Below are 14,823 nucleotides of genomic sequence, written 5' to 3'. Positions count from 1 at the left end.
TAAACAACTTCTTTGCTTGCTTTGAGGACAATACAGTGCCACTGACACAGCCCACTACCAAAGCCTGTGGGCTATCCTTCTCCGTGGCCAATGTGAGTAAAACATTTAAACGTGTTAACCCTCGCAAGGCTGCCGGCCTAGACGGCATCCCTAGCCGCGTCCTCAGAGCATGCGCAGACTAGCTGGCTGGTGTGTTTACGGACATATTCAACCAATCCCTATCCCAGTCTGTTGTCCCCACATGCTTCAAGATGGCCAGCATTCATCCTGTTCCCAAGAAAGCTAAGGTAACTGAACTAAATGACTATGCTTTGAGAGACTAGCCAAGGACCATATCACTCCCACCCTACCTGATACCCTAGACTCACTCCAATTTGCTTACCGCCCCAATAGGTCCACTGACGATGCAATCGCCATCACACTGCACACTGCCCTATCCCATCTGGACAAGAGGAATACCTATGTGAGAATGCTGTTCATTGACTACAGCTCAGCATTTAACACCACAGTACCCTCCAAATTCATCATTAAGCTCGAGACCCTGAGTCTCGACCCCGCCCTGTGCAACTGGGTCCTGGACTTTCTAACGGGCCGCCCCCCAGGTGGTGAAGGTAGGAAACAACATCTCCATCCCGCTGATCCTCAACACTGGGGCCCCACAAGACTGCGTGGGTATGCACGCTTCCAACTCAATCATCAAGTTTGCAGACGACACTACAGTGGTAGGCTTGATTACCAACAAAGATGAGACAGACTACAGGGAGGAAGTGAGGGCCCTCAGAGTGTGGTGTCAGGAAAATAACCTCTCACTCAACGTCAACAAAACAAAGGAGATGGTCGTGGACTTCAGGAAACAGCAGAGGGAGCACCCCCCATCCACATCGACGGGACAGTAGTGGAGAAGGTGGAAAGTTTTAAGTTCCTCGGCGTACACATCACGGACAAACTGAAATGGTCCACCCACACAGACAGCGTAGTAAAGAAGGCGCAACAGCGCCTCTTCAACCTCTGGAGGCTGAAGAAATTTGGCTTGTCACCAACAACACTCACTAACTTTTACAGATGCACAATCGAGAGCATCCTGCCAGGCTGTATCACCGCCTTGTACGGCAATTGCACCGTCCTCAACCGCAAGGCTCTCCAGAGGGTAGGGCAGTCTGCACATCGCATCACCGGGGGCAAACTGCCTGCCTTCCATGACACCTACAGCACCCAATGTCACAGGAAGGCCAAAAAGATCATCAAGGACAACAACCACCCAAGCCACTGCCTGCTCACCCCGCTATCATCCAGAAGGCGAGGTCAGTACAGGTGCATCAAAGCTGGGACCGAGAGACTGAAAAACAGCTTCTATCTCAAGTCCATCAGACTGTTAAACAGCCATCATTAACATAAAGTGGCTGCTGCCAACATACAGACTCAAATCTCTGGCCACTTAAATAAACAGACTTAATAAATGTATCACTAGTCACTTTAAATAAGGCCACTTTAATCATGTTTACATAGAGGTATCACTAGTCACTTTAAATAATGCCAATTTAATCATGTTTACATATCCTACATTACTCATCTCATATGTATATACTGTATTCTACACCATCTACTGCATCTTGCCTATGCCGCACGCCATCGCTCATCCATATATTTTATGTACATATTCATCCCTTTACATTTGTGTGTATTTGTGTGTGTAAGGTAGTTGTTGTGAATTTGTTCAATTACTTGTTAGATTTTACTGCATAGTCAGAACTAGAAGCACAAGCATTTCGCTACACTTGCATTAACATCTGCTAACCATGTGTATGTGACCATTTTTTTTAATTTGATTTGATTTTATCATTGGCAATGCCATTGAGGACTTCCACCATTTTGAAGTAGCCAACTGGGTGGGACTTGTTATGGGTCAAGGAAGAATCACAGAATTCCATCCGGGTCAGCAGGAGAAATCAGCCAATGAATCATACGCCGCGCGCATATGCAGTAAATCACCAACCTTGGCTTTATACACAACGCACTTCGGCTGCGATTATGCACCCTTTCAGTTTGTTTCATAGAAGTAAAAGAAGACGAAATGAACTACTTTAATGAAGAAAGCCCTCAATGGCGCTGCCCATGCTGTCACGGAACCATTATAGAAAAGCCCTCTATCCAACTCTTTATCAGTCCCATATATAAACCATTAAAAACTCAGAAGAAGATCACTGGCATGAAATATATTGAATATATGACTGACTGGTATAACTCAGTGGTGTAAAGAGAGACAATCTATAAACTTCACATCCCCATGGTTCCCTTTACATCTGCATCATGCCAATTGTGTCCTTTACATTTTCTAAAGGCCTGTTTCTGTCGAGGCTTGCACACCCTATACAGAGTCCGTGGTCCGTGTCAGCCGTACAGAATCTGTGTCACAATCATGATTTATATGTCTTGAGGCATGACACCTGCTGCTGTATAATGCCACAGTATCATTAATTTGGCAATGGAGGCTGATGTAGGCCTAATACTGCTTTGGACTTTTAATATTCAGTTCCAATGATTGTTAGCTAGTGGCGGCTAAAGTTAGCTGACGTTTGTAGTGGCTGTTTGTTACAGTTTCTCCTGGGCCACGGACTACTTTCAGGGGGATGAACCATGTATTGATAACCTCCTAATCTATTGGTATCATCATTGAAAGACCTAGGCACCCTTACCACCCTGCATCCCCCTGCTAGCTTGCCACTGAAGCTAAGCAGGGCTGAGTCTTGTCAATACCTTCATGGGAGTTTTTGCTGGAAGGACAGTAAGGGGCACTCTTTTCTCCTGTCAAAGGAGTTTGGAACGTTTCCCTGCAAAGGGTGCTGTCCTTCATATAACACGAGCAGTTGAGCAGGCCACCATTGACCATTGACCGCCTCACAGACAGCAAATCATATACAACCTAATTCATACCACATGGTTATGTTAAATTGAAAATGGGAATGAAGAAATCCTCCCTCTGCAACTCTTTCCCAGATTTATGCTGTACATATTGACCATTAATTTTATACTGTCTACTGACACAACAACATAGTACAACAGTTTGATTTGTAATGATTCTATCAAGCACTAGATGGCGTCTCCACTCCATCATTTTGTGAATATCTGGCATTCAGACAATAATGTGATTAAGCAAATAGCCAGCAGGTTTCAGTGCAAGAGAACATAACCAATGTCCTCATGCCAGCTTGAATAACTCATAAACCCTTTCAAATGCCAGGTTTCTTCACCGATGACCTAAATCCACCCCTGTCACCTGTATGGGAACTAGAAGGGACCCCTGCCACCTGCTCGGTGTCAACATCCCTTAAAGGGCAGTTTGGGATATTTACAGATGTTTTTTGTCATTTAAATGAATGACCAACATATTCAAACCTGTTATTCAGCCATCGGCATCTCTGAAGGACAGTTTGCATTTTCCCAGATTTCAACTTCAGGTTTGTTTCAAAGATGCTTAAAGATCTTGACAAACCACAGTAAACCACAGTACTGGGAAACATTCCAGCTAGAATCCTGAGTGATGCTGCTGATCGTATTGGACCTTATGTAATGCACATCATCAGCCTTTCCATTCAACATGGAAAGGAACCAGAAGAGTTGAAACATGCAAGAGTTGTTCCTTCCTACAAGAAAGGGAGCAAAGTTGAACAAGGGAACTACAGACCAGTGTCAACATTGAGTATATTGTCAAAGGTTTTAGAAAGAGCACTCCATGAACAGATCCTAAAGTACAGTACATTGATGACCATAACACTTTATATGACATTCAGTCCAGTTTTAGGCAATCCTATTCTACCGACACTTGTTTACTATACTTGACTGACTGACTTACAAAAGCATTTGATACTGTGAACCATGATATTTTGTCATACAAACTGAAAGCAATTGGTTTTGGCTCAAACTCTGTATGATGGGTGAAGTCTTAACTAACTGATAGGGTCCAAAGGGTGGATGTGGACAGGACACATCCATGCTAAGGAGATAAACAGTGCTAAGGATGCTAAGGAGATAAACAGTGGTGTCCCCCAGGAGAGCACTTTGGGAACTTTGCTTTTTTTGCTCTACATAAATGACATGGAATCTGCCTGTTCTTGCCCTCTGTTCCTGTATGCAGATGATTCTGCCCTCTTGGTTTCACATAAGAATAAGGAGACTGTTGAAAAGACCCGAAGCAGCCAACTGACTATAGTCACCAAGTGGTTATCCGACAACAATCTATCTCTGCATTTAGGCAAGACAGAATGCATCCACAAAGTGTGAAACTCTTCTAACTTCTCAGTCAAGTGTAATTGTGTAGCGGTGAAGGAAAAATGCTCTGTTATATAATTGGGATGTGAACTGGACCAACACATGACAGGTGAACTCATGGCTCTGAAGGTCATTGGGAAGGTTCACTCCATGACAAAAATTCCTGCATACAGAGAGGACCCTGGCAAACATCTCAGATACCGTGCCTCTATGACTATGCGTGTATCTCATGGTTTAGTGGCATAACAAAAAATCTGAAGGACAAATTTCAAACAGCCCAAAACAAACAAATGAGAATTATACTCAAGCGCAGCTCGAGGACACACATTGGTCCTAATCATTTCAGGGAACTGAACTGGCTTCCAGTTGATCTCCGGGTGGTGCAGATCAAACTGTTGGTGGTTTCTAAAGTGATACATGACCTTGCCCGCAGTTACCTGTCTGGTTATTTTCATTTCATTAGACTCTCACAGCTATCACACCAGAGCCAGTGTTGCCAATATCAGACCGCTGTCTATAGGAGCATGGCTGGAAAAACGTCTTAACACTGGTGCAGAGGAATTGAATGGTGTACAGTACAAAACCATATAAAATCCATCCCTAAGCTAAGTTTTAATATAAACCTTAAGAAAGGTTTATGGGCAAAATGCTTTAAAACTGCACAGGCCTAAATAAAGTATAGTTTTTTTAATGAATGTTGCTTGCTAATTGATTATATTCCTTTGACCATTTTCTCCCTATTGATGAGATATAATTTATTGTGTTTTCATTTCATAATCTTGTGTATATTTGTTTTCATATATCTATCTATAAGTCTTTGCTAGCTAAAGCCCTGCGTTATCTCAGCTCACTGGTCACCATAGCAACACCCATCCGTAGCACGCGCTCAAGCAGGTATATTTCACTGGTCAATCCCAAAGCCAACTCCTCCTTTGGCCACCTTTGGCCACCTCTGCTGCCAATGACTGGAACGAATTGCAAAAATCACTGAAGCTGGAGACTTACATCTCCCTTACTAACTTTAAGCATCAGCTGTCAGAGCAGCTTACCGATCACTGCACCTGTACACAGCCATATGTAAATCGCCCACCCAACTACCTCATCCCCATATTGTTATTTATTTTTGCTCTTTTCTACCCCAGTATCTCTACTTGCACATCATCATCACTCCAGTGTTAATGCTAAATTGTAATTATTTCACCACTACGGCCTATTTATTGCCTTACCTCTCTAATCATACTACATTTGCACACACTGTATATAGATTTTTCTATTGTGTTATTGACTGTACATTTGTTTATGCCATGTGTAACTCTGTGTTGTTGTTTTTGTCGCACGTGTAACGGATGTGAAATGGCTAGCTAGTTAGCGGTGGTGCGCGCTAATAGCCTTTCAATTGGTGACGTCACTTGCTCTGAGACCTTGAAGTAGTGGTTCCCCTTGCTCTGCAAGGGCCGCGGCTTTTGTGGAGCGATGGGTAACGATGCTTCGTGGGTGACTGTTGTTGATGTGTGCAGAGGGTCCCTGGTTCGCGCCCGGGTCGGGGCGAGGGGACGGACTAAAGTTAAAACTGTTACACAGTTACATCTTGGCCATGTCGCAATTGTAAATGAGAACTTGTTCTCAACTGGCCTACTTGGTTAAATAAAGGTGAAATAAATAAACAATGTAATAAATATAGAAATATTTTCACAAGGACCACAATGGAAATACATTTTGAAACATTTTTGTGTCACCCTCAATGATTTTAATGGCATCCACATGTGTTGTTGTATTGTGTTTTAAAATGTTCAAATAAATCCAATCAACCCCCCAAAAATGCAATATCTCCATATCACTTAGAAATATCACTTAGAAAAGTCCCATGAGCTTAGTTAAACTGTCTTCACCCATCATAGCCCAAAATATATGGTTGGTTTACTCTTGGTGAACAATGTATTTGTCCAATTATGGAGCGTGCCTTCAAAAAGCTATGGAGAGACATTCAGGTCTGAGACATGTAATTCATTAGCGCACTGACTTACTCATCGGGGACATGTCCCAGCAATGCACTCACACATAAGTGAGCCTTTCCTAAGGCACTTGACTCATACATACAGATACAGGAGAAGAAAAACCTGCTCACTCTGACCCCACTATGAAACATATAGAGGGCATTTGACCTGCAGAAGGGGATCCCTGTTTTTTCTGCCTCAAACTGTATTGATAAGGACACAGAATCCCACTTCTGTGATGTGGGATGTGTCATCCACAGACAATCAGAAGCCAGAGACAACACTGGTGATTAAATAAGACATTAGAAGTTGATGTTTGAAGTGACGTAATCTATTCAGCCCATCTGTCATTTCTTCATTTTCCGCTTGGTCTTGCCCAGCGGGCAAAATATGACATGGGATGTCATAAAGACACAATTTTCTGGTTGAACTGTAACTTCCTTGTCAGGTAACCAAATTACAACCAGGTAAAGACGTTTTTTTTTCAGGACTACAAAAAGACGTATAAACAATGTTTTCAGTCACTTCAGTCTGATGTCTTTTCAACCAATATTACCCATGTGACATGACCAGGAAAAACTCCAGTCCAGACCCTAATTCTACACCATTATGCAATCGAATTTAATAACCCCCCTCACACTATCTCACTGGATATAAACTACTATTGTCTATTCTTCCATTGTTTCCTTCCCTCCACTCTCTTCCTATGGGAGTTCTGTTTGGCTGGCGAATCCTACTGCTGATGGATGTAAACATAAAATTAGGCATCAGTCGAGGGCAGTAATTGTTGCTTGCGCCGGAGCCACAAGTGAACGAGGCAAACCAGGCGAAACTCAGCAGAAAGTGCAAGGCCAAGTTGATCTAAATTCCCCTTCCTCCTGCTCCGTAATGGAAAAACACTCTGAAATGTCATTTCAAACAGACCCCAATGTAATCCGCAGCCCAACGAGGCCCACTTAATCAATGCTATGGACATGTGCATAGAGGATGAACAGTCTCCAAATGGAAAAGGAGTTCTGAGTCAGCTCACAGGAGATTAAAAAGAGGGAGATGAATAATGGAGGAGGGGAATGGTGGGAAAATTGCCCGAATGTGGCGAATCATCAATAACAGACGGAGGGTGGGAATACTTTGGGGTAAAAAAAGACTACTGCTGAAAATGAAATATCCCTACCCCGAGTTGTTTTTAATTAGTTTCACTGTGTCTCGTTTTGTTTTCGTCGTGTGGACTCATTATGCGAGTAGGCTGAGAGAGAGTTTGGTGTACTCAGAAAAACTGGGCACAATGGTTGTGGTAAGCCCACAAGCAAGAGCTGTCTCCCATGGCAACCAGTTGAATAATAGTAGTCAGGTGTCATTGGATGCGTTGACATATTTGAGTAGCCTACTCATACAATTTCACCAGGTTGACACTGACAGGTTCATAAATAATCCCGGTTCAGGATCTATTTTGAAAGATCCCAACACATTGAAGGTGTGTGAGCATTGATTCATATTTCATCAGATTGTGGTGCAACACTCACATGGTGAAAAAAGTAACCCTCCACCTCCACAGTCTTGGAGCCCTTAGGCACCAACTAGTTCTTTCTCCACGCGAATCATTAGTGTCTTGCAGTGAATCAAGCTCTACTCCAGAACCCCACTGACTTCTCATTTCATTGGCACGAAAATGGAGCGAATGACAGTCTTGTTGGCCCTTCTTGGCTGAGAAATTAATATATAAGTTTTATACAGTTTGACACTATTATACGTCAGTATTGAAATACAGGACAAATATATTTTTTGGGTATGACAGTGTGTTTGAGTTTTGGTATTACTTTTTCAAGTTTATTATTCATCAGTCTGCACTGCAGTAACTTTTTATGTCTACGGCTCCTATTCTATTGCCTTCATAGCTGTAAGCCTTACCTCAGTCTTGAAATATATACATAATTTAGAACCAAGACACACAGACTTCCAATATTGTCCAGAGAGCTTTATTCACCTTTGTTTTATGCCCTGGCCTTCAATTCCCCCCCCCCCCCCCACCCCCGCCCCATACACATACACACACAAACACAACCCCCCTACACACACACATACACACACACCCCATCCGCACATACGGTAGCAGAGTCGACTGACTCCATAATTCGCAGGAGAGCTCAGGCTCTGAGATGATCTGTCATCCTCTCCTGTCAGCTTAGCGCCACTGTGCCTCCCCTTTCAGACGCTGTTTCGCAGCTGATACCTCTAGTGCAATTCTCTATTCCCAGGCTTATCCTTGGCTGCGTCCCAAATGGCACTCTATTCCCTACATAATGCACTACTTTTGACCAGAGCCCTATGAGGCCTGCTTTAAAGTAGTGCACTTCATAGGGAATAGGGTGCCATTTGAGAGGTAGCCCTTGACTTGTGTCGTCTCGCTGCAGCGTCTCTTCGGCATGCTTTGTGAAATGTGTTTTTCCCCCACCTCCTCCCAATGACTGAATTGTCATTTGTGGACTGCAGCGGGATCGTAAAAGGTTCTCTCCACAATGATTCTTCATAACACACGTCACCACCACAGCAAAACCAAGATGTTTGTATTCTCAGTCCATGGTCAAAAGCGAAGGTATACAGTATGTGATGGACTTGACTACCTGTGTTAGGATCTGTTTGAATGAATGAATGAATAGATAGATAGATAGATAGATAGATAGATAGATAGATAGATATCTATATTATAGTCATTTTGCAGGGCACATCCTTCTATCTATATTCAGTGCCTTCAGAAAGTATTCACACCCCTTGACTTTTTCCACATTTGGTTGTGTTACAGCCTGAATTTAAAATTCATTACATTTAGATGTTGTGTCTCTGATCTACACACAATACCCCATAATGTCACGATCCTTTTCCCAGAAATGACTGGACCAATGCGCAGCGTGGTACGTGTTCATGATATTTTATTTAATCAGAACACTTGAACAAAAATAACAAAGCGGAAAAAAACGAACAGTTCTGTAAGGTAACTAAACTATACAGAAAACAATTACCCACAAACACAGGTGGGAAAAGGCTGCTTAAGTATGATTCCCAATCAGAGACAACGATAGACAGCTGCTTCTGATTGAGAACCACAATCGGCCAAACACAAAGAAATAGAAAACATAGAATTAAGAAACTAGAATGCCCACCCTAGTCACACCCTGGCCTATCCAAAATAGAGAATAAAAGCCTCTCTATGGCCAGGGCGTGACACATAATGTCAAAGTGGAATTATGTTTTTAGACATTTATTCAAACCCTTTTGTTATGGCAAGCCTAAATAAGTTCACGAGTAAACATTTGCTTAACAAGTCAGATACGTTGCATTGACCTACTCGGTGTGCAATAATGGTGTTTAACATGATTTTTGAATGACTATCCCATCTCTGTATCCCACGCATACAATTATCTGTAAGATCCCTCAGTCGAGCAGTGTATTTCAAGCACAGATTCAACGACAAAGACCAGGGAGGTTTTCCAACGCCTCGCAAAGAAGGGCACCTATTGGTAGATGGGTAAAAAAAACTGACATTGAATATCCCTTTGAGCATGGTGAAGATATTAATTACACTTCGGGTGGTGTATCAATACACCCAGTCACTACAGAAATACAGGCGTCCTTCCTAACTCAGTAAACGGAGAGGAAGAAAACTGCTCAGGGATTTCACCATGAGGCCAATGGTAATTTTAAAACAGTTACAGACTTAAATGGCTGAGGATGTATTGACAACATTGTAGTTACTCCACAATATATAGTGGAAATGACATAGTAAAAAGAAGGAAGCTTGTACAGAATAAAAATATTACAAAACATGATTCATATTTGCAATAAAAGTTAGCAAACGGCACCTTATTGATCTCCTGTGTAGCTCAGTTGATAGAGCATGGCACTTGTAATGTCAGGGTTGTGGGTTTGATTCCCACAGGGGACCAGTACAAAAAATAAGAGTGTCTGCTGAATGACTAAAATGTAAAGTCATACATGAAGAAATTGGCAAAGAAATATATTTTTTGTCCTGAATACCAACATCACTGACTAGCACTCTTCATATTTTCAAGCATGGTGGTGGCTGCAACATGTTATGGGTATGCTTGTCATCGGCAAGGACTAGAGAGTTTTTAGGATAAAAAGAAAAGGAATAGAGCTAAGCACAGGCAAAGTCCTAGAGGAAAACCTGGTTCAGTCTGCTTTCCAACAGACAGTGGGAGACAAATTCATATTTGAGCAGGACAATAACCTAAAACATAAGGCCAAATATACACTGGAGTTGCTTACCAAGACGACATTGAATGTTCCTGAGTGGCCTACTTACAGTTTTGACTTAAATCGTCTTGAAAATCTATGGCAAGACTTGAAAATGGCTGTTTAGGAATAATCAACAGTCAACATGACGGAGCTTGAAGAATTTAAAAAAGAATAATGGGCAAATATTGTACAATCCAGGTTTGCAAAGCTCTTAGAGACTTACCCAGAAGGACTCACAGCTGTAATCACTGCCAATTGTGATTCTAACATGTATTGACTCAGAGGGTTGAACATTTATCTAATGAAAATGTATTTGTGTTTCATTCCCCCCCCCCCCCAAAAAAAAAAAGAATTTCCACTTTGACATCACAGAGTATTTTGTTTAGATCGTTGTCAAAAAATGACAAATCCATTTTAATCCCGCTTTGTAACACAACAAAATGTGGAAAAAGTCAAGGGGTGTGAATCATTTCGGAAGGCACTGTAGATAACTTACCTGCCCTCTAATTAATATACAGAACACTATAGAGCATTCTCTCAGGCCTCAACCTTCTGGAAACAGCAGACAGAATCATGGTGGTGTCGATGGCAACATGTTATTGTTGGTGTGCAAATGATACTGTTGACCAACACGTTCCTAGGAAGAGGAAGTCACAGAATGAGTGAGAGGTTTAGATTTCACACCCGCATAGATGCTGGCAACACTCTTCAGATGACAGTCCTTCCTCTCTTCAGAAGCCCCTCTGTTGTTAAATTCCTGCTATAAGTGGTGGTCTGAAATGCAGTGTTTGCCCTATAACTCACCTAACGCCTTTCATACTTTCCCCCTTGAATTTGGGAAACACTGGTCCTTTGTGAAATGACAGAAATCGATCCTCTCTCTCTTTCTCTCTCTCGCTCTTTTTTCTCTCTCTTTCTCTCACTCTCCAACACATAGGTATCCAATAAACATAGGCAGGAGAGTGAGAGTGTTACCACCCCTACACACAAATGAAAGTATTTGAAAACCCTCCTCCATAGGGTATTTGATAGACTGGCTACTCTTTCCTTCTTGATAGCACTGACTGAACATACAGTTTATTTGTTGTCTTGACATCTGCTAATGAGAAAAACACCCTGTATAAAAAGCACACTTTCCATATTCTCAAAAGAAAAACATTATGTTTTGAGTCTGTCAACTATTAATGCACCCAATACAGCGCTAGAAGCATAAGTTCCATCACAACAACACCAATTGATTACAACCCCCCCCCCCCCACACACACAAATATATACAGTATGTATATATGCTGCATTCTTGGAATTTATGTAGATTTGGTTCAGTGTCAATGTAGTGATATGTGGTTTAAAGAGCCCTCCTGTCCATCACTGTTTCAATGGAGGGGCAGACCCAAGCATGCTGGGAACTGAACTGTAGATAATAAGACCACAAAGACTGGGGACAAAACAAAAAAATAGTCGGGAGCTGGGGAGTCTGTGAGAGTGGGTGGGTTCGGGGGGGGAGGTTTCACATGGGGGGCTAGGGGGAGCTGGTCATGGGGGGATCAAGCTGGTGAGAGGGCAAAAGGGGGGGGGGGGGGGGGGGCTTTTTGGGGCAGGGTGGAGAGGAGAGAGACAGATGAATCAGCAGTGTTGAAGGGGAGCCTTGTTTGAACATGGGACTCATGAGTGCCATGCCCTGTAGCCTACACACACCACTGGGGGGAGAGACAAAGAAGAAGAGGTCTAGTGTAATAGGGTTTTAATCCTTATGAGTCTAAGTAACATCATTTAAAAAATCCCATCAAAATCTGTCAATTTAAGGTAGAGATGTCAGGTCTTTTTGCACGGGCAGCACTCCAATCCATCGCATCGGCTACATGGTCATGTCAGACCATGAGACATCCTGAAAACCGGTAATCCGCAATATGGAAAGGGGAGACTCAAATGAACATGATGGTGTCCTCTGTTTTGCTCTGTGACCACCACAAGTGTCACGGGACTCGTCTGAAGGCAACCCATAGAAACGTATGGAAGTAGTTTTGTGCCAACAAAAATAAGGGGTTTAATGTGTCAAAAAAAAAAAAATCTATTTCCTGAGCTCTCTTATATCTCCTAGACATAGGACAGACATTTCAAAACCGTATTCCTTACGGTTTTGACTGTCTTTTTTGCCATTTAGGAATGTGTTATTCAAGGAGTTTCTATGGGCTAGAGTGTTAAAGGCTATAGTAGCCATCGAGTTTGCTGACGGAACGACGGTGGTAGGACTGATCACCGACGACGATGAGCCTCCTATAGGCAGTGTTGTGCCAGGACAACAACCTCTCCCTTAACGTCCGCAAGACAAAGGTGCTGATTATGGACTACAGGAAACAGAGGGGTAGTAGTGGAGCGGGTCGAGAGCTTCGAGGTCCTCAGTGTCCACATCACTAAGGAATGAACACGGTCCACACACACCCACACAGTTGTGAAGAGGGCACGACAGCGCCCCTTCCCCCTCGGGAGGCTGAAAGGATTTGGCATCCTCAAAAAGTTCTACAGCTGCACCATTGAGAGCATCTTGACTGGCTGCATCGCCGCCTGGTACGGCAACTGCAAGGCACCCGGCCACAAGACGGTACAGAGGGTGGTGTGTATGGCCCTGCCATCTAGGACCTCTATACCAGGCGGTGTCAGAGGAAGGCCCAAGATATTGTCAAAGACTCCAGCCACCCAAGTCATATACTGTTCTTTCTGCTACCACACGGCAAGCAGTACCACTGCATCAAGTCTGGAACCAACAGGACCCTGAACAGCTTCTACCCCCAAGCCAAGAAGACTGCTAAATAGCTAATCAATGGCTACCCGGACTACTTGCACTGACTCTGTGTCCTCACACTGGACTCTACCCACACACTCAAACACACTTACACTGACACCCCAACACACAAATACACACACCACACACGCCACACACACATAATATGCTCACACATGCATACTGACGCCACACACACACTTTCACACTCACCACATACGCTGCTGCTACTGTCTACTATGTTGTTGCCTAGTCAGTTTACTCCTACCTATATGTACATATCTACCTCAATTACCTCATACCCCAGAACATGGACTCTGTACTGGTACTCCCTGTATATTGCCATGTTATTTTACTCATTATTATTATTTGTTATTCACTGTATATTTATTCCTATTGTCACAATTTCGATTTATTTTTCATTTTTATCTTTAACTCTGCATTGTTGGAAAAGGACCCGTAAGCATTCCACTGTTAGTCTACACCTGTTGTTTACAAAGCATGTGACAAATAAAATATGATTGGACACTCAATAACCCGCGGGAGGCGCTATCTATCCATTTCAAAACGAGGCGTAGATATTGACATTCGTCACCTATCCACAGTTCGTTTTGTATCGAAAATTGATTGATTCAGACAGGTAGGATTTGAATGAACAGAACCTCCACATAAACCAAGGCTTTTCTCTTGTCTCTGATGCTGGTCCCCAAAGTAGACGACATTCTCTCTGCGTCTCGGCAGGGGTGTGACTCGGAGAGCAAGGCAGCTGCTCCACAGCCGACAACCCCCCTCTCCCACCCCTTCACCCACACGCCCCAGCCCCCCTCTGTCTCGGCAGTCCCAATTGCCATTCCAACGAACACTCCTTGAGGAGCAACAGCTACAACTGAGTCCGCGAAGTGGATTACTGAGTTTTTCCGAAGAAAAAAAAAGATTTGCAGTATTTTTGGAGCAATGTGCGAGTGTATAGATGCGCTTTTGGACTACAATTTGGCATCGATAAAGCGCGAGAAAGGCGGAGAGAAAGCGCATTGTAATGCTCCATAGCTTTGCTGTTTCTCCGTGGATTTGGCCGATGATTTGAATGAATGAATAACAAAAATTGCTTGATTACTACTTTCGGCGATTGGATGTAGGCTAGTGGAATGGTTTTATTATGCATTAATTCAAGACATGAGAATAAAGAGACGTGTAAAAGGTTCTACGTCTCCGGTGGTTTAGGTGCTGTGTATTGTGTGGCACCATCCGAAGGGTCCAGGCAAAACCTTTATTAATGTTGCAAGATCCTAGTTTATGACAATGGATTACTTGCTGTGGATATGCAGCGTTGTGCTTCCCGTGGTATTAGCTGTTGAAGGTATGTATGTAAAATAATTTAATATACTACACTTTTGTTTGAACTTTTCTTTCACACGTAGCATCATTCCGATTAATCAGGTTCTAATACAAAATTAATTGGTATATACAGCCTGAAACTAATGACTGCAAAATCGTGTAAATTTACCTCACAAGACAGAATGTTGAATAAAA

At 42.9% G+C, this 14,823-nt stretch overlaps 1 protein-coding gene across 3 annotated transcripts in view; it reads left to right on the top strand.

Moving 5' to 3' along the window:
- Window positions 1-13,915: 13,915 nt before the first annotated feature.
- The window catches only part of LOC129814386 (ephrin type-B receptor 3-like), a 41,138-nt gene continuing 40,230 nt past the window's right edge, over window positions 13,916-14,823 (top strand). Inside the window, exon 1 of one of the 3 annotated variants that reach the window (XM_055867483.1) lies at window positions 13,916-14,650. In XM_055867483.1, the coding sequence (XP_055723458.1) occupies window positions 14,587-14,650 (64 nt within the window). In that variant the 5' untranslated portion in view covers window positions 13,916-14,586. The remainder of the gene's footprint in view (window positions 14,651-14,823) is intronic. The other 2 variants (XM_055867484.1, XM_055867485.1) reach the window with 2 other exon arrangements.

The sequence above is a fragment of the Salvelinus fontinalis genome, chromosome 17, assembly GCF_029448725.1.
Source record: "Salvelinus fontinalis isolate EN_2023a chromosome 17, ASM2944872v1, whole genome shotgun sequence".
NCBI lineage: Eukaryota > Metazoa > Chordata > Actinopteri > Salmoniformes > Salmonidae > Salvelinus > Salvelinus fontinalis.
The sequence above is the reverse complement of the archived record's forward strand: the minus strand, read 5'-3'. Positions and strand labels throughout refer to the sequence as shown.